Source organism: Scylla paramamosain, chromosome 22, assembly GCF_035594125.1.
Source record: "Scylla paramamosain isolate STU-SP2022 chromosome 22, ASM3559412v1, whole genome shotgun sequence".
Classification (NCBI taxonomy): domain Eukaryota; kingdom Metazoa; phylum Arthropoda; class Malacostraca; order Decapoda; family Portunidae; genus Scylla; species Scylla paramamosain.
This window is the reverse complement of record NC_087172.1, coordinates 1,537,308-1,556,690: the sequence shown is the minus strand read 5'-3', so window position 1 is coordinate 1,556,690 and position 19,383 is coordinate 1,537,308. Positions and strand designations below refer to the sequence as shown.

Genomic DNA, 19,383 nt, shown 5'->3' with positions numbered 1-19,383 from the left:
CGTCTTTCTCTGTCACATCTGGTATCATCCTCTTCCCTTGCAAATAGTCCCATACATTCCAGCAGGGGGGATATTGTTTAAAGAAAGGCCTGAAAGAAAGAGAGGGTTGTGTGCAGAGAGAGAGAGAGAGAGAGAGAGAGAGAGAGAGAGAGAGAGAGAGAGAGAGAGAGAGAGAGAGAGAGAAGCATAAATCGAAGTAAAATAAAGAAAAAGTGAAAAAAAGGAGGTGGGAGGAAGAGGTGAAAGAATAAGAACAAGAAGAACAAGCATAAGAAGAGCAAATATAAGAACAGTAATAAAAACAAGAGCAAAAAGAAAAAAAAACACGTAGCGCAAAAAAACAATTAGAAACGGAATTGAGTAAGAGAGAGAGAGAGAGAGAGAGAGAGAGAGAGAGAGAGAGAGAGAGAGAGAGAGAGAGAGAGAGAGCCAGCCAGCCTGCGACAGTAACACAAGACCGCCACACTGACCGCCGGAGTCACTGTTGTAATGTGTGAGGCTAACGCCATGACGTCATTCAAATGGTAGTCTTTCGTTCCCAATATCACTGGTGAATTCCACAGCCATCCACAAAACCCATCCACACACACACACACACACACACACACACACACACACACACACACACACACACACAAACGCTTACCTCGACGGACAGTGCCAATGTGTTATGTGTTTGTGTTAAATGTGTCATTTGTCGTATTGGCTATAAATCTTTACTTACGCAGTTACTAACACACACACACACACACACACACACACACACACACACACACACACACACACACACACACACACACACACACACACACACACACACACACACACTATTTCCTCCATACTTCGCTATTTTTTTTTCTATATTACTAACTTTTCATCATCTAGAACAAAAGAACATAAGAAAATAAGGGAAGGTACAAGAAGCCATTAGGTGTACACGTGGCAGTCCTTGTATGAAACATGCCTACTTCTCCCCATTACGACCACTACAGCTTTCTTTCTATATCACTATCTACCTCCACATTTGGCTACCTTCCTTCCATGTTATCTTTTCTTCATCATCTTCCCATTACTTCATCCACACTAAGCCATCTTTCTTCCACGTCTTTTTATCTACTTCTCGCCACCATTACTTTCATACCTTCCTACTACTAACCTCGTCTCCACCACCACCACCTCTTCCTCCACCTCCTCCTCCTCCTCCACCTAGCATCACATCTCCCACGCCCGCATCGTAAGCCTTTTCTTCCCACCCCATTCCACCCGCATCCCTCTCACCCTGAGCCTAAGCTGCCCGCGGAGGACAAAAGCAAATGCACGCACAAAACCTGGGGAGAAGTGGCCTACAATACGTGATTTGTGACGCGGGAAGCAAAGAAAAGTGATGATGTCAGAAGTGAAAGAGCAATAACAAAGCAATTCAGTGGCATGGTTTTTGTTAACAACGACAATACACAAAACATACAAAAATACATACACAATACATACACAATGAAAACACGGATTACGAATATTTGCATAAGGATACACATGAATAGAACAGATAAAAAAGAGGAATCAGAAGTAAAAAAGAGGAATGTGGAGTAAAAAAAAGAAAGAAAAAAAGAGAATCGTATTTAGAGATCATCAATAGTGTCACTGTACACAAACGAAGCGAATGAAGTAAGCCGTGTTTTATCCTCACGACATACACACACACACACACACACACACACACACGGCAAGGACGTAAGGACAGAAAGGCAGAGAGGCAAATTGCCCTGCGGTGTGGCCGAGGCAGGACTGAGTCACGATACAGGGCTAAGCGTCGACCTACTTTTCAGGCATTACAGGTCCCTTTGGTCGACGAGGCATATGGTGGTGGTGGTGGTGGTAGTGGTGGTGAGGAAGTTCTAGTGAGATGCACATGGCGTCCCTAAGGCGAGGACTTTTGGCCCGACGAAATAGTAGTAGTAGTAGTAGTAGTGGTGGTAAGGTGGAAGTCAAACGGGTATTCGTCCTTGCAGCCTCAGTTTCTTCACCTCACCTCCTCTCCTCTCCTCTCCCTCGCCACCTCTCCCCTTCTCCCTCTTCTCCTTCGCTCCCTCGTCTTATCAGCTCGGGAGGAAACTCGAGACCTCTCAATCACTCCTGGCGTCCTGTCGTGTCGCCTGCAAGACTGTGCGTGCGTGTGTGCGTGTGAGAACGTCTGCCGAAAGTGCTTGTGTGGGTGGGAGTTGAGTGCGGTCACCAATTTTTTTCTTGTCTCCCGCACCGGTCAGCGCCGCGCGGCACACTTAGCTACCCGCGCGGCCTTGAGAGAGGGGGAGGCGTGGACTGCTCGGCAATAACAACGAGGCAGCAAAGATTAAAGGCCATATTCAGAAATATTTTGCTCTTTCTTTGTTTCTCTCTCTCCTTTTCTCTGTCTCGTCACAACTATTTTCAAAGGCCACAGAGATGATTAACCGAGTTCTCACGGGTGCTTTTCCTGCCAGCAATGTTGAAATCTTGTTAATCCGCCGCTGGAGTCATGAAAACACCCTTGAAAACCCGTGTCACTTCAATCAGAGCCTTTGGAAAGTAGTGGAGATGAGCCACAGGTGTATCAAAATAGAGGCGAAAAGCGTTGAGGTGCGCAGCCCAGCGTGTTCTGGGCATGACTGAAGGGTGCCCTGGGATTCCTTAACGTTTATATATCAGGGACCTAGCGGCTTTCTTAGAACGTTATCGCGACTGACGCCCCCGCTGGTACGCCGCTCCCGCCGCTCCCGCCGCCGCCACTGTCCCCGTCATAGTTGTCGCCGCCGCAGACGTGGAACAGGAGTGCGCTACGATAATGAGGGAGTTAAATGATAAGTGTTGTTATGGATTTTAGGAGGAATTACGGGGGATTAATAACAGGGTAACGAGTGCCGAACATGGTTAAGTGACTCGACAGTTGCGTACATAAACCGGATCCGGATTAGTTATCGCGTGAAGGTGATGTGATTCAGTTTTTATGGATTTTTTGGGAGTTAGAGGTTAAGTCAGGGTATTTAACGTTATGAATATTCTGAAGATCCTGAAAAAAAACCCACGACAAGTAAATAAAAGTTGACTGGAATATTTTTAATTCATCCATCTTTGCAGATAAGTTATTGAAGGGGAAAAACGTTGATAAGTTGGAACGGGAAACACAAAGCCACTCACCTAGCTGCTTGCACACACACACACACACACACACACACACACACACACACAAGGTCGTTGCGCCACGCCGGAAGACGAGAGAAGATTGCAAGACTCACCTTCAATAGTCTTGGGAAGTCTGACAGAAGATGATGAAATACTGCTAATGCCCTCCCGCCTCCCCTCTCCCTCTCCACTCTCATCTCCATATGCCTCTCCTTCACCACAGTCCTTCTTTCCTTCACTCACTCACACAGCTTCGATAGAGATGAAGAAATACCCCCAAATACCTTCTCTCTCTCTTCTCTTTCCTCTTTCCTCTCCTCATACTTCTTCTCCACCGCAGTCTCCCTCACCTCCCTTCACTCACTAAGCCAGTTTTCCCTTTAACAGTTTAGAGAAGTCAGAGAGGATATGACGAAGCACCTTCCAGATACTTTTCCCTCTCCTCTTTCTCTGTTCTACTTTTCCTTCGCCTCCTCTTAATCCTTCACTCTTAATCCTTTCCCTCCGTCGCAAATACCCCCAAAAATTCACCAATGAAACCACACGATAACCTAGCCAATAATTAATCTGATCCCTACACTCAGTAACTCCCTTTCACCTCCCTTCCTTTACTCACAATACCTTCAATACATCTCCAAAAATAGCCCAAGAGATAGCCCAAGAAATCACCAGTTAAACCCCAGTAACTCGCCAATAACCCGCCCAACACCACAACTCGGCAACCCACAGCAGGCGGCACATTTCCCAATCCCCTCCACCTTGTCAGCACTCGTCTCGCGTCACGCCGGGCCGCTGTCCACGCCGCCACCGGACGCAGGCTCTCCAGTGCCGATAAAACCCATTGTTCGTCCTTAAACGGTGAGGTAATAGCGATAGCGAGTCTCCTATCGTGTGGCTGTGGTTTTATAGTGCATTTATAGGCGGGGGAGGTGGCGGGGCAGGGCTTAAAAGAGGCAAAAGCGTCCCTCTTAACTTTGCAAAGGTGAAAGGGATGGGTGAGTCTGCTTCTTTTCTAGTTTTATTATTCTTTGTGTGTGTGTGTGTGTGTGTGTGTGTGTGTGTGTGTGTGTGTGTGTGTAGAATTGAGGTCTCAGGCTAAAGGAAGGACAAGTGTAGTGGTGGTCGTCTCTCTCTCTCTCTCTCTCTCTCTCTCTCTCTCTCTCTCTCTCTCTCTCTCTCTCTCTCTCTCTCTCTCTCTCTCTCTCTCTCTCTCTCTCTCTCTCTCTCCAGATTAGTTACAAGAAGATTACGATCAGATTTGTCAAGCTTTTAGTGTTGCGTTGTGGGTCGTGCGTAGAGAGAGAGAGAGAGAGAGAGAGAGAGAGAGAGTATACCCGGATTGGTTGGCTGGTTCACTGATAAAATCTTTATTATTTTACTCTGGGTTATCGAGAGAAAACTTTTTATCTCCAACCTCATTCCACTTCCCTCCATAATGTCTCGCTTTCATCAATTCCCTGATAGAGAGAGAGAGAGAGAGAGAGAGAGAGAGAGAGAGAGAGAGAGAGAGAGAGAGAGAGAGAGAGGCCCTTACTCAGAAACGCTTTGCTCTCTCTCTCTCAAAAGCCACAGATGATTAGCCAGGTTCTCACGACTGTTTCTCCTGTTAATAATGGTGAAGTCTTGTTAATAATGGTGAAATCTTGTTAATTTGCCACTATAATCATAGAAACAGCCTCTAAAACCCGTATAACTTTAAAAATACAAAGCCTTTTGAAAGAAGTGGAGGTGCAGGTGTGGCGCATTAGTGTTTCAAAATATTGGCCAGATAGACTAGCAAGCTCCTCCTCCTCCTCCTCCTCCTCCTCCTGAGTTAATGCGGACAATACTTCAGCTATTAAAGGTTCAGAAGACGCCTATTCCAGCTCTCCAACCTTCAGGAACCATATTCTGAAACACTCCTGTGATGCATCTTCACCACATTCAATGGGCTCTAGTTGAAGTGGCACGGATTTTTAAAGATGTTTTTTTTTATTTCTAGTGACAGACTAATAAGATTTCTATATTATGAACAGGAGAAACAGTCTTGAGGAGCCGGCTAATCATCTCTGTGGCCTTTGAAAGTACTCGTGGTGAGAGAACAAAATGTTTCTGAGCACGGGCCTCAGTTTCGCCTAAGCATTGGGTGTCTTACTGAGAAGTCCACGCAGAGACGTTCACCCTGACCTACTGACGCCGGTGACTCCACGCTGATAAAGTAAATGCAAGACTAGACACACACTGGACCGGACGGACACTGACTCGGCCGGACATACACACACACACACACACACACACACACACACACGCTGGTTAGTCAGCTAGTCTGTTTAAGGAAAAAAGGCAATTCTAATGTAATTCTAAATATAATACACACACTCACACACACTAACCAACACACACACACACACACACACACGTGTTAGATAGTTTATTCGGTAAAGGAGGCAATTGTAACGTGATACTAAACCTAAAGCTACAAAATACAAGGTTGTTTAGGTAGGTAATGCACAGTTATCAGTTATCGAAAGCTATATTAAGAGATGTAAAAAAAAAAAAGAAAAAAAAACTTGCTTGTAGAGGTCAGTGAATATATATGATAGTGATAATGATCTAAACATATATAATAAGCACTACATGCACCCAATCAGACTCACACACACACACACACACACACACACACACACACACACACACACACACACACACACACACACACACACACACACACACACACACACACACACACACACACACACAACCTGACTTCTTCCACAGTACTCTCACATCAAAATATTATAATCACTACAATTTATGAGAACACAAACAAAGAACAACCCTGCATAACTTACAATAAACCTACTGACAACCCTTTATCTCCCCGGCTCTCACTCTCTCTGTCTCTCACTCTCTCTCTTTAACTCTCACCAAAATTATATAATTACTTCTACTTATAAGAACACAAATCAACTTACAAACGTAACTTATTATTATCCTCTAGCTAACATTTTATCTCTCTCTCTTTCTCTCTCACTGTATCTCTCACTCCTTCTCTTTAACTGTTATCTTTCTGGAGCAGCATATGGTTAGGTTCATTTTTTTTTTTTGTTTTTTGTTCCTCCCTCCACCCTCCTGGTTATCTCCACAAACCCGGACTTGCATTTGCGTAAGTGAGTAAAAACACTATCAGCTTTAGAACGGTTCACACAAAGCCGACATCTGTTTACATAGAGTTCCTGGTAAGGCTGCGAGGGAGGGGCGGCTTCATTACCTGCTGGCATCGCCCCACCCGCACACACCTGACGAAGTGGTGATTGATAATTGATTAGGCGGAGAACACAGACGTCAAGAGCTCCCAGGTGTGTGTGTGTGTGAGTGTATGTGTGTGTGTGTGTGTGTGTGTGTGTGTGTGTGTGTGTGTGTGTGTGTGTGTGTGTGTGTCAGGGGGAGAGAGGCAGGGGAGTTGGTGGGTGTGGGGGGTAGGTGAGTTTGTGTGGGAGGTTGGATGTCTTGTAGTAGTGATGGTGGTGGTAGTGGTAGTAATAGTAGTAGTAATAGTAGTAGTAGTAGTAGTAGTAGTAGTAGTAGTAGTAGTAGTAGTAGCTACTAGTAGTAGTGATAATAATAATAATAACAATAATAATAATAATAATAATAATAATAATAATAATAATAATAATAGTTGTAGTGGTGATACTAGTGATAGTAACAGAAGAAATAGACGGAAGAGGAGGAGACGGAGGAGGAGGAGGAGGAGGAGGAGGGGAGGGGGAGGAGGAGGAAGAAGGAGAAGAGGAAGAGGAAGTCAGTGAGGCTAAGACAACATAAACAGGATACGAAAAATATGAGAGATAAGATGTTTGTACTAATTTACACATACACACACACACACACACACACACACACACACACACACACACACACACACACACACGTTTATACAGATCAAGAAATCAACTAAACTGCCTGAGAGAGAGAGAGAGAGAGAGAGAGAGAGAGAGAGAGAGAGAGAGAGAGAGTAGCCGTCATATCACAACAGCAAATGGAAGTCTCTCAGTTCTCACCATGTTTCTTAAAGTCTCCCTCTGAAATCCTGCCTCATCACCACCCCTGGCCTCCCCTGCTTATCACTATGCTTGGCGTTCATCACCCCTACCACCATTACCCACACTGACCCTTAATACCTCCCTTTCCCCTCCGTCATTCTTCATTGGACCATTTCCTCGCAAAACACAAGCCCCCTCAGTTTCAGACAAGAATTATTTGCCGTGTATTCTGAAACTCTCTCTCTCTCTCTCTCTCTCTCTCTCTCTCTCTCTCTCTCTCTCTCTCTCTCTCTCTCTCTCTCTAAGGCCACATAGATCATTAGTCGGGTTCTGAAGAGCGCTCCTACAGTTAATAATGTAGAAATCTTGTCAATCTATCACTAGAACCCGAAAAAACACCCTTTAAAACCTTTGTAACTTCAATTAGAGCATTTGAAAGTAGCGGATGTGCGGCGTAGAAGTGTTTCAGGATACGGTTTAGGAGGAGACGGGGGCGGGACGGTAGCGGTAGACAGATGGTAAGGCAGATAATGGCGGTGACGTTATCTCCCACTCCTCCGTCAGTAGCCTTGACGTCACGGAGATGAGAGGAAGGAGGAGGCGGAGGTGAGCGTGGGAGGAGAGGAGAGTGATAGCGGAGATGTTGGACGCGCGGACATGATACCACAGTGAAGAGGGAAGTTAAAATGATAGAGGACAGTATCGGGGAAGGAGAGTGAGAGAGGGAGGGGGAGGGATGAGATAGGGAGAAGGGTGAGGGAGGGACAGAGGTCTGGTGAAGTAGGAGTAGGTTTTGGAAGAGGAGAAAGAGAAGGAGGAGAAGGAGATATAAGAACAAGAAGAAAAAAGGGAAGAATGGATGAGATGAGAAAGAGAACAACTTGAGAATGAGATGAGGTAGGAAAGAAGAGGAAAAGGAAGAGGCATAGAGTGAGAAAACTTATATAAAACCACAGAGAAGAGAGAACTAAAAAGCAAAGAAAGAAGTTGGAGTAAGGACAGAGAAGAGAAGGGGGTGGTGAGGGAGGGAGAGAGAGAGTGGGAGAGGCGGAGGGAGGAGCCACATACCAGGGAGCCAGTACCGCACCTGGCCTTATCACGGAGGTTTCTTGGGTAACAGCTGATAACACGCGGGCACGTTATCTGGGGCACGGCAGCCATCCCCTCGAGACTCCCCGGCGCTGCCACGCACACACGAACCCACACGCCAAACAAAACAAAACACACAAACCAACACACGAAGCAAAAGACAAACACAAACAAGAATTAAATACACACATACGAACCAACACACGCACGAATCGACACGTCAAGTAAAACAAAACACACACACACACACACACACACACACACACACACACACACACACACACACACCAACGAACTAACTCCTCACAAATTTAAAGTAAAACAACATTGAAACGAAGAACTTGGAAGGATAGAAAAAATAAAAAATTGATACACAAAACTTCACAAACAATATTGAAAATACGGACTTTGAAGGATAAAAATAAAAGAAAACTTAAACTTCACAAATTTAAAGTAAAACATTAAAAACACGAACTTAGAAGAGCATAAAGTGTAAAGTAACAACAGCTGTGTGTGTGTGTGTGTGTGTGTGTGTGTGTGTGTGTATGTGTGTACAGGAATAAGCGCTTGACCTGTACCTGCGCTGACCCGCTCTCGTGTCTCTCAGGTAAGGCACACACCTGGGCAACACCTGAGCAGCGGCTGGGTCACCTGTGACTTTTATGTGCGCAAGCCTTGCTCGTCATGCACCTGACTGCCGGTGATCTGTGAAGCACGTGAAGGGGAGGCAAGATGAGGAGGAGGAAGAGGAGGAGGAGCTAGAACAAAATGGAGTAATAGGAGGGAAGACGCAAATACTCGTAAAACGAGAGGTAGGAGAGTGATTTGACTGTGTGTGTGTGTGTGTGTGTGTGTGTGTGTGTGTGTGTGTGTGTGTGCACATTCATAAATGATACAAAGAACTAGAAATTAAAAACAGGAAAAACTGCTTCTCCGTCTACCTCCTCCTCCTCCTCCTCCTCCTCCTCCTCCTCCTCCTCCTCTTCCTTGTGAGAACTATCAGATCTGTTGCTGTTCTATTCTTTTGTGTTTCTCAGTGTTTCTCCTTCTTTCTTCTCCTCCTCCTCCTCCTCCACCTCTTCCTCCTCCTCCTCCTCCTCCTCCTCCTCCTCCTCCTCCTCCTCCTCCTCCTCCTCCTCTTCCTTCTGATCCTCCTCTCAGACAGATAAATAGCATCAGTTGCATCTTATTCCTGTCATGTCTTGGTAATCGTCACACACACACACACACACACACACACACACACACACACACACACACACACACACACACACACACACACAATTTTCTTCTTTTGCAATATTCTCAAAAAACTCTCTTCACATTTTTCTTTTTTTTTAGGGAGGCCAGTTTGCTTACATCCTCTCCCTCTCTCAACTTTCCCACGCCCTTGCCTCTCTGTCTGCCTCTCCCGCCGCGTACGCTTGAGAGGAAAGGAGAGGGGGAAGGAGGGGGAGGCGGGAGGGGCGTCGCTAAGCCACCAGCACACCTTTGAGGCTTTGGCGGGGATCCAGAGATGGCGTGATATAACCGTTCTCACTTTATCTAATTAGGCCTCGCTAATCTGTATCATGTCTGCTTCTCATGTTGTTTTTTATGGATTAGTGATGTCCGCAACCTCCGACACCCACTTTTTTTTCTCTCTCTCTCTCTCACTTCACTCTTTTTTTTTTCTTTACTCTCAGCGCACCTCACTTTTTTCATTATTTTTTTCCTCCCTTCCCCCCACCAAAAAAAAGACCAGTAGTTAATGAAGCAATGTTTAGAGTCACCTGTCCCTCAAGGTAATGACTGCTATCCCTCACCTGCCCCTCCTCCCACCCCACTGCCTCACCTGCCACCCACCCGCAATGCCTCATAATAATACAATACCAATTAACACAGTGATTACTCCCATTGTGAGCTTCATCCCGCTAAGTGAAGCTATAACTCTCGCGTCGCGGCTTCTGGTACCACTGGCCACCCCTCGCCCGTCGCAGCCCCGCCCCTCCACCCGTGCCCCGCCCTCCTTTCCTTAATTAATAAGATAATTAACGTGATAATTGATGATATACACACGAGTCCCCCATTCTCTTCATCGTTATAAATTTGCATTCTAGTCTCCTTTTATCAGCTCAGAGTCCCGACACGCCCCTTACCCACTACTCTTGTCCCCCCTCTCTCCCCCACCACTCCCACCACTCCCTCTCTCCCAGCCACCTCCTCTCACCTCTCACCACCTCCCTCCTCCTCTCTCCTCCTCTCCCAGACCACCATAGCGAACAGATGCAATTGTCAGTTGAAAAATAAGAGAAATCAAACGTGCAGAGTGATAGTACAGGATCTTGGACTCTCTCTCTCTCTCTCTCTCTCTCTCTCTCTCTCTCTCTCTCTCTCTCTCTCTCTCTCTCTCTCTCTCTCTCTCTCTCTCTCTCTCTCTCTCTCTCTCTCTCTCTCTCTCTCTCTCTCTCTCTCTCTCTCTCTCTCTCTCTGGTAGAACTCTCGTCTTCATTTGAGAGAGAGAGAGAGAGAGAGAGAGAGAGAGAGAGAGAGAGAGAGAGAGAGAGAGAGAGAGAGAGAGAGGCCTATACGGATCCGGTTTAGAATTAAGTGCAACAAGGAGGTATAATAATAGTGGCGTCAGGTTAGGTTAGAACGGTCCAACAAAGATAAATCGCTCTCTCTCTCTCTCTCTCTCTCTCTCTCTCTCTCTCTCTCTCTCTCTCTCTCTCTCTCTCTCTCTCTCTCTCTCTCTCTCGGTGTTGTAGGGTGATCAGAAAGCGATTAATTTCGAGATCCATTTCTGATAACTGAGAGAGAGAGAGAGAGAGAGAGAGAGAGAGAGAGAGAGAGAGAGAGAGAGAGAGAGAGAGAGAGAGAGAGAGAGGGGTGAAGGTGGTGGCCGGTCAACTTGCATAATTAAGAACAATCTATAATCAAAGTCGTGTCGTGTCCTTGTGTCCCCAGCCCGCTTGTCGACGATGTTATCTCTCTCTCTCTCTCTCTCTCTCTCTCTCTCTCTCTCTCTCTCTCTCTCTCTCTCTCTCTCTCTCTCTCTCTCTCTCTCTCTCTCTCTCTCTCTCTCTCTCTCTCTCTCTCTCTCTCTTAACCTCCACTCTTCTCTATTCTCTTTGGCTTCCTCTAAAGACAACAACAATTTGTCCTATCACACTCCTCCTCCTCCTCCTCCTCTTCTTCTTCCTCCTCCTGCGGGTTACAAATGAGGCTGTGAAAGGGCCACCAGCTCAGCCTCCCGCCGCAGTAGCAGACGACAAAGGGCGCTGCTCACATATGGCTAATGTATTCATGGTCGTTATAGGAGCAATTAGTCTATGCTAATTAACCACAGAACTTTCAGCACCTGATTTGAAATTCTTTGAAGGCCGCGTCGGGAGGTCGTTTTGCAAGGTAATGGGGAGGTTGTGTGTGTGTGTGTGTGTGTGTGTGTGTGGTTGTGGGGTACAGGGTAGTGTGTGCGTGTGTGTATGTGTGTGTGTGTGTGTGTGTGTACATTGTTTCTCTCTCTCTCTCTCCTTTCTTCCTTGATTTAAATACTACAAAAAAGAAATAGGGGGTATGGCGGGGTGGAATGTTGTCTGTAGTGATCCTCGTCCCAGCCACACTTACCCCTCCACTTAAGAAACGTGTCCCCTTAACACTTTAGAGACTCCTGATGATGTCCACGCACTGAACGCTACTCGCAACGCACGCAGACTTAACTCTCGCGTCCTGCTTACTTAGAGTCGGGAGTGGCGTGGGGCGGTCGGGGTGGCCGTGTGTGTCGGAACGCCCTCAGTATAAGTAATGGTCGGGAACGCCAACCGGACTCCACCCGGCGTGTCGGATACAATCGCGTCATTTGACTTTATTTCGTTCCCGCCATCTGATAAAATGTAACAAGGAAGGTCATATTTTGGTAACGTTGTATCATCTGCACACACATTTTCTCTCCTCTCCGGTATGAGGTGTCGTTATTTCTTCCTTATTTTCCTATACTTTTTTTTTTTTTTTTGCCCGTCTCTCTTTGCCTTTCTCTCTGTCCCTGTCTCTCTTGTCTTCAGTCGTGGACAAGAGAAAGTTTACGTGAATTGCGTAATGTTGTATCATCTGCAACCACATCTTCTCCTGCAGTATAAAGTTTCGCTATTTCTTCCTTATTTTTCTGACTTTTCCACCTGCCTGTCCCTCTCTTTATCTTTCTATTCGTGAAAGTTTGCATAATTTTCGTAACGCTGTATCATCTGCATGCACATTTTCTCTTCGTCTAGTTTGAGGTGTCAAAATTTCTCCGCCTTTTCCTTCATTTTTCAATCTGTGTCCCTGTCCTCTTTCTCTTCTCTCTCTCTGGCGGGCAGGAGAAACTTTTTGCGTAAGACAAGAGGATAAAAAATTAGCAGACGTCAGCTTCATGCAAATATAGTGACGCGTGTTGGTGCAGGTGCGCGTGGCAGGTAATGCGGGGATATTACAGGTGTCAAGAGGGCAGCGGCGGGGCGAGCAGGTGACGCAGCCAGGCCACAACAAGTGATAAGACCTCCTCGTTAAACAATTGCCTGCCTGACGCTAACAATGTTTGACTCCCGGCCATACACGGACAGATGCATTTGCCGCAACGACTAAACTAAAGTGGACCTGCGTATGTATGCTGATGCGCGCGCACACACACACACACACACACACACACACACACACACACACACACACACGTTACCCATTTTACTAACTGAACTAAACCTGCGTATGTATATGCCGACACACACATACACACACACACACACACACACACACACACACGTTAACTCATTTACTAATATAACATCCCTTCGTTAACTTTCCAAGCATCGTTAATAAAATCTTTACATGTACGTACAACAAAAAAAAAAAAATTGAGATTAAATTAGTTCTTTTTCGGCCACAGAATTATTTAAGAGACTACCACACAAAAAAAAAAAGTAAATAAAAAAAATGCTCATGAGGTAAATGGCTATGAGGAGAAATGACATAGACAGGAGAGAATTAGATAAACATACATCATCGAAAACACCATTACCTGCTACCACAACCTCACTCAAGCACCACAACACCACAAGCTAACCTAACACCATTACAAGCTACCATAACCCTTCATTCAAACACAACACAAACACCATCACTAAACACCATAACCTCTTTCTTAAACACCACAACACTAAGGCATATCCAAGCAACACAGAGAGAGAGAGAGAGAGAGAGAGAGAGAGAGAGAGAGAGAGAGAGAGAGAGAGAGAGCCGGTAGCCTAACTGTCGCCAGCATGAGACAGTAACATTCAACGGATAGGAAAGAAACACTGAAGAATGCAGCAAACCCCACGAGCCTCACGTGTCGCGCCTCGTCCAAGAGTAAACAAGTGAAGCGGGGAGTGACTGAGTGAGCGCCGACGAAGGTGAAGGTGGCGGTCAGGGTCAGAAATATTTGGAGTTACAGTACAATTTTTACCACTCTCGACGGACCACTCCCTCTCTCCTTCCTTGATTTACTTATCTCCTTCCTTTCTTCCTCCCTCCCTCTCTCTTTCTCTCTCTCTCTCTCTGTCTCTATCTTCATTTGGTGTTACGGTTTTTATTACTTGCAACATATCACTCCACCTCTCCTTCCTTTCTCCCTTCCTTTATTCCTTTCCCTTCCTCTCTCCTTCCACTCCCTCTTTATATCTGCATTTTTCCGTGTGAATGATGATTTCCAGTTACAATTTTTACCACTTACAACAAACCACTCCCTTCCTTCCTTCCTTTCTCTCTGTCTCTCCCTCCCTCCCTCTCCCTCTCCCTCTCTTTCTCAGTCTCTGTCTGCATTTTCGTGTTAGCGATTATGTAAATTGTAGAATTGTGTATGTTAAGCTGGCGAGCATTCGGGTGTTTAGTGGTGGCGAGGATAAAAATGGAATCAGCCAGCGGATTGATATTGTTGTTCTTTGGCAAGCGACGCGGAATTATTGTGACGGCAGGAAAACACCGACGGAAAGTGTTTACGTTGGAGAAAATAATATATAAGATTTATTCATATATTTGCTTTATTTTTTGGTGGGGTTTGTAAGTTATGCCTGTGTGTGTGTGGCTTTGTGTGTGTGTGTGTGTGTGTGTGTGTGTGTGTGTGTGTGTGTGTGTGTGTGTGTGTGTGTGTGTGTGTGTGTGTGTGTGTGTGTGTGCGCTTGTCTTTAGAGGTGTCTGTTCCCTTGTATCTAGGTGTGTGTGTGTGTGTGTGTGTGTGTGTGTGTGTGTGTGTGTGTGTGTGTGTATACTAGTACAATGTTTTCCGTGTAGATGTGTGTGTACAACAAGTGTTTGTCTGTCTGTCTTCATGCATACATTCTTTACTTGTGTGTGTGTGTGTGTGTGTGTGTGTGTGTGTGTGTGTGTGTGTGTGTGTGTGTGTGTGTGTAATACCTGCATACATACCAAAAGCTCCTGTCAGTATGTCTATCTGTCTCTCGGTTTACGCCTGTCACTTCCCGTTAGTGAGCAAGGCAGGAAGAAGTAGGCAAGGAAGTGAGGGAGGGGAGGGGAGGGCGGTCATGAGGCTTGCTAGGGGAGGAGGGACAGACGCGACACACAGACACACAGACACGCAGTCAACACGAGGAGGGGGTCAATGTTTGCCTCTGTCCAAGTAGTCCCTTCACCCCTTCCTTACCCCTCACCCCTTCACCTCGCCCCTTCCTCCCCCATGAACCGCCGAGCACCGTAATGAATATCTGGCGAGGTAATGACGAGACAGGGAGAGAGAGAGAGAGAGAGAGAGAGAGAGAGAGAGGGAGAGGGAGAGGGAGAGGGAGAGAATTTCTTGCCGTCTGCCTAATTAATTCCTGTGACAGCTCCAGCAGGTAAATACTTCCTCCTTCCTCCGTCACTCCAGCTTTCCTCCCTCATTTCGCATGCCTTCCCTCCCTCTTTTATTCATTATTCACTCACCTTTCTTCCCCCTCCTCCTCCTCCTCCTCCTCCTCCTCCTCCTCCTCCTCCTCCTCCTTTACTTCACCAATAGTCGATTAAAAACCTGTCAATTTTTACCTTCAAGAATGCACGAGTTCATTTCCTTGCATACCCTTCTCCTCCTCCTCCTCCTCCTCCTCCTCCTCCTCCTCCTCCTCCTCCTCCTCCTCCTCCTCCTCCTCCTCCTCCTTTATCCAGGTAGTAACAAACCCATCTATCTCGTCCTTAGACATAATTGAAAACTCTCCACTTCAGCCAATTACTAGATTATGATGGAAGGGTGGCATTCTGGAAACGACAGGACGCAGTAGACGATCAAAGCCTGTTCCGCGGTGGCTGTCTCATGTGTGGCGTGCCTTTATGTGGTGTGGTTTGATGTGCTCTTCTGATTTGTTCTGCTTTGATGTGGTGTTTATTAGGTGTTCTGTGTCTTTTTATTAGGTTTGTTTGTGTTTTTGATGTGTTTGTTGTGATGTGTTTGTTTTGTCGTTCGTGTTGTCTGGGTTCCGATGTGTTTCTCCTTTGCGTTGTGGTTGATGTGGTTGTTTTTGATGTTGTGTGATTTGTGCCTTGTCTTGGTTTATGTTGTTTGGGTGTTTGTTCTTGTGTTATTGTGTCTTTGATGTGCTTGGATGTGTTTGGTGGTCTGTGCCTTGCTTCTCGTCTCGCCTTGGTTCATGTTACTTGGTTTATGTTCTTTTGTTCTTGTGTCCTTGTAAGTATCATATTTGTGTCATTGTTCAGCTTTTTTTTTTTTTTTTTTGTTGGTTCTGGTTCATCGGCTTTCTTTCTCTTTGTTACTTGCCTTCTTTTCTTCTGTTCTTGTGTTCTTTTGTCTTGTTCATGTCACTGTTACTCGTTTTCTGTTTACATATATTTTTTTTTAGTTTGCTATTATTCACCGTTCTCTTTTTATTTATCTATTTATTTATTTATTTATTTATTTTCAGTTGTGGGACGCTGGGTATGAATTGCCTCAGAGTAAATTGCCACAGACCCCGTTGGTCATAGAAAACGTGTAATTTGGAAGCCAGAACTACTGTCCTTGAAATAATAATAGAGTAGAATTGCTTTGCCAGATGCGCACTCTCTCGACTTTATTCATTATTTTATGTGATCTTATACTTTTTTTTATGGTAAGTTTTGCTAGTTGGAATGTAGCTAGAATCCCTGGAATGTTGTCAGCCTTCCAGTAGTTTGTTAGCAGTTACGTGCTGCATCACATTGGCATCTATGTTAAGTTGAGTCTTGTGGCTGTATGTGAGCCAAGGAGATAGAGAGGTAGATAAAGAGACAGACAGGCGAACAGACATAGACAGAGATATAAATTGGCAAATAGACAGACAGACAGACAGACAGAGAGACAGACACAGACGAACAGACACAGATATACAAATTGACATATAGACAGACAGACAAACAGGCAAGCAGGCAGGTAGATAGACAGACAGGTAGATAGACAGACAGACAGACAGATAGACAGGGACAGAGGAGCAGATTAGCCAGCAGATATACAGACAGACAGACACACGTACTGAGATGGTTACGTGTTGGAGTTTATCTAAACCCCAAAATTTAGTTCTTGTTATTGAGAGTGTATGAGACAGACAGACACAGACAGACAGACAGACAGACAGACAGACAGACAGACACATATGGACAGATAAACAGATCGACACACTAACCGAATGATCTTAACGTCCTTAAAATGTAAATAATAAATAAGTGAATAAACAAATAAACAAAGATAAACAAATGAATAAATAATATAAGAGTATAGTAATATAGATAATAATTTCTCTCATCAAATGTGTGTTTTGTTTGTCTTCATTTGTTTTCTTTTATCATTATTTTGTATTACTTTTTTCTTTCCTCTGTTGTGTTTCTGTGTGTTTGTTTGTATGTCAGTCTAGTCTAGTCTTATCCTGTCTGGCCTGTCTTGTGATTCTCTCTCTCTCTCTCTCTCTCTCTCTCTCTCTCTCTCTCTCTCTCTCTCTCTCTCTCTCTCTCTCTCTCTCTCTCAGATAACGCGGTCAGATAATGCACAAAACCATATTTGAACTTCGACATATTTCTAAAATAATTTCAAAGATGTACCAGATAAAATGAAAAAAAAAATGGACACAATATTTTGCATTCAAGTAAGACGAAGAGAGAAAATGTTTGAGGCGAAGGTTCATAATATTGCAAGAAGGAGAATTGTACTTGGTGTCAGCTGAAGAATATTACTAGAAGAAGATTGTTTAACTTTTTCTTTTATTTTTATTTCGTTGGTCTTTCCTTTGTGTTCTTTTTTTACCTCGCTTCCTCCCATATGTCTTATTGAAATCGCCTCTCACACCCTATCCGTCTCTCTCTCTCTCTCTCTCTCTCTCTCTCTCTCTCTCTCTCTCTCTCTCTCTCTCTCTCTCTCTCTCTCTCTCTCTCTCTCTCTCTCTCTCTCTCTCTCTCTCTGTGTGTGTGTGCGCGCGTGTGTGTGTATAATATATAATGAAACTGACAATAATTATAAAGTTTAAAAGAAGTTGAAGAAAATTAATGGAGAGTAAAGAGCAACGAAGCATATCATTAACTAATTAAGCAAAGTGAAACCAGTCCAAGATACTCATCGAAAAAGAGGCATCACCATCATCATAATAATAATAACTTAGTCGTACTCTTGCACACCAGAAGTTTCAGAACAAAGTCAAAAATAAGGAAATAAGGACAAAATAACCAGAGGAACAAAATATAAACTGATAACAAAACGAGCTAAGAACATTTAATTAACACACACACACACACACACACACACACACACACACACACACACACACACACACACACACACACGAGATAACAACCAATATGCAGTACAATAAACCATATTTTTCCCCCTTATGCACTTACAACACACAACACAACACACAGGTACACACAGGTACAGTCTATGCTGGTACAGGTAGAGGGGGACAGGGCAGGTGATTTGAAGAACCCCCCCCCCGGTACTCCTACAGTATATTTTCAGGTGAAATATTTGAGGAATCCTTACGTAAATTATCCTTATTGTATTGTCTAAGCCATAGGATGCATTTTTATAGAGGCATTGGCGCTGGGAGAGACTGGGAGAGAGGGGGAGGAGGGTTGGAGAGCGATGGAGGCAGGTAAGGAGAGGTGAGAGGGAGAGGTGACAGTCACTCTCCCAAGGAATGTCCCTCGCGTGTGTTGATTTACGACTCCTGTGGCCTCTCTTTCCCTCTCTCACTCTCCCTCACTGCGTCCCTTCTCTTCCCTGGGCGTGGGCATGGGTGGGGAGGCGCAGGAAGTGAGAAAGCGAAGGATACATTGAGCGGAAAACTGTGGACTGTATTACTGTATTCTCAGACACTTTATTTATATCAAGTGCTCTAGGGAAAGTTATTGTGGTTTTCAAGAGTGTTTTCACAATTCTACCAATAGTTTAAGAAGTCTTCAGTAACATCCATGGCAAAAAAGTGCCCTTGAAAAGCTAAGTGTTTGACTGTGCAGCCTTTGAGAAAACAGTCCTCATGAAATAACAGTGTTTTTGTCTTATTTTAATGAACAGTATCTCTTATGAACCATAATCACTATACGGAATTACAAATATTCTATGTTCGTTACTTCTTCAGTCATACTTTACAAATGTTCATAATGTGATCAATAATGTAATGGTGGTCAATAACACTATCTATCTATCCATCTATCTATCTATCTATACGGGAGTCCTGGGCGAAAGAGTAAGCGTGTAGGAGGTAATGGAGAGGCTAAGAAAGGATTATGAGGAATAGGACAAGGCTAGGAGTGTAGGATTCATGGGAGAAGAGACAAGGTAGAGTGTGGGTGCGTGTCAAGACATAGAAAGCGTGGGAGAACTTGCGTGGGTGAAGGAGGGCGTTGGGAGGCGTGGGAGGGAGATATAGGGAGGTGGTGGAGGATACTGGGAGGTATGGGAGGAGGTATGGAGAGGTATAGGAAGATATAGAGAGAGGGAGAATTTAAGGGTGAGTATGGCAGGAATAGAGGGATGGAGGAGGTGGAGTGGATTGATGGAAGGATAGTGGGGGAGGGTAGGAGGGCATCGGGTGGGTCTTCCTCGTTGTCTTCGTTCTCAGACCCCCGTGAAGTCCCAAGATGTCCATATTTTCTTTTTCTTTTTTGTTGTGTT

General features: G+C 44.9%; 1 protein-coding gene across 2 annotated transcripts in view; it reads right to left on the bottom strand.

The window, feature by feature from the left end:
• Window positions 1-19,383, bottom strand: part of LOC135111410 (uncharacterized) — a 65,394-nt gene that overhangs the window by 25,693 nt on the left and 20,318 nt on the right. The window contains exon 1 of one of the 2 annotated variants that reach the window (XM_064024667.1): window positions 1,817-4,237. The exons of the other annotated variant lie outside the window; for it this stretch is intronic. Coding sequence (XP_063880737.1) covers window positions 1,817-1,908 — 92 coding nt within the window. The 5' untranslated portion in view covers window positions 1,909-4,237. Of the gene's footprint in view, window positions 1-1,816; window positions 4,238-19,383 lie in introns of those variants that run through there. 2 annotated transcript variants of the gene reach the window in all.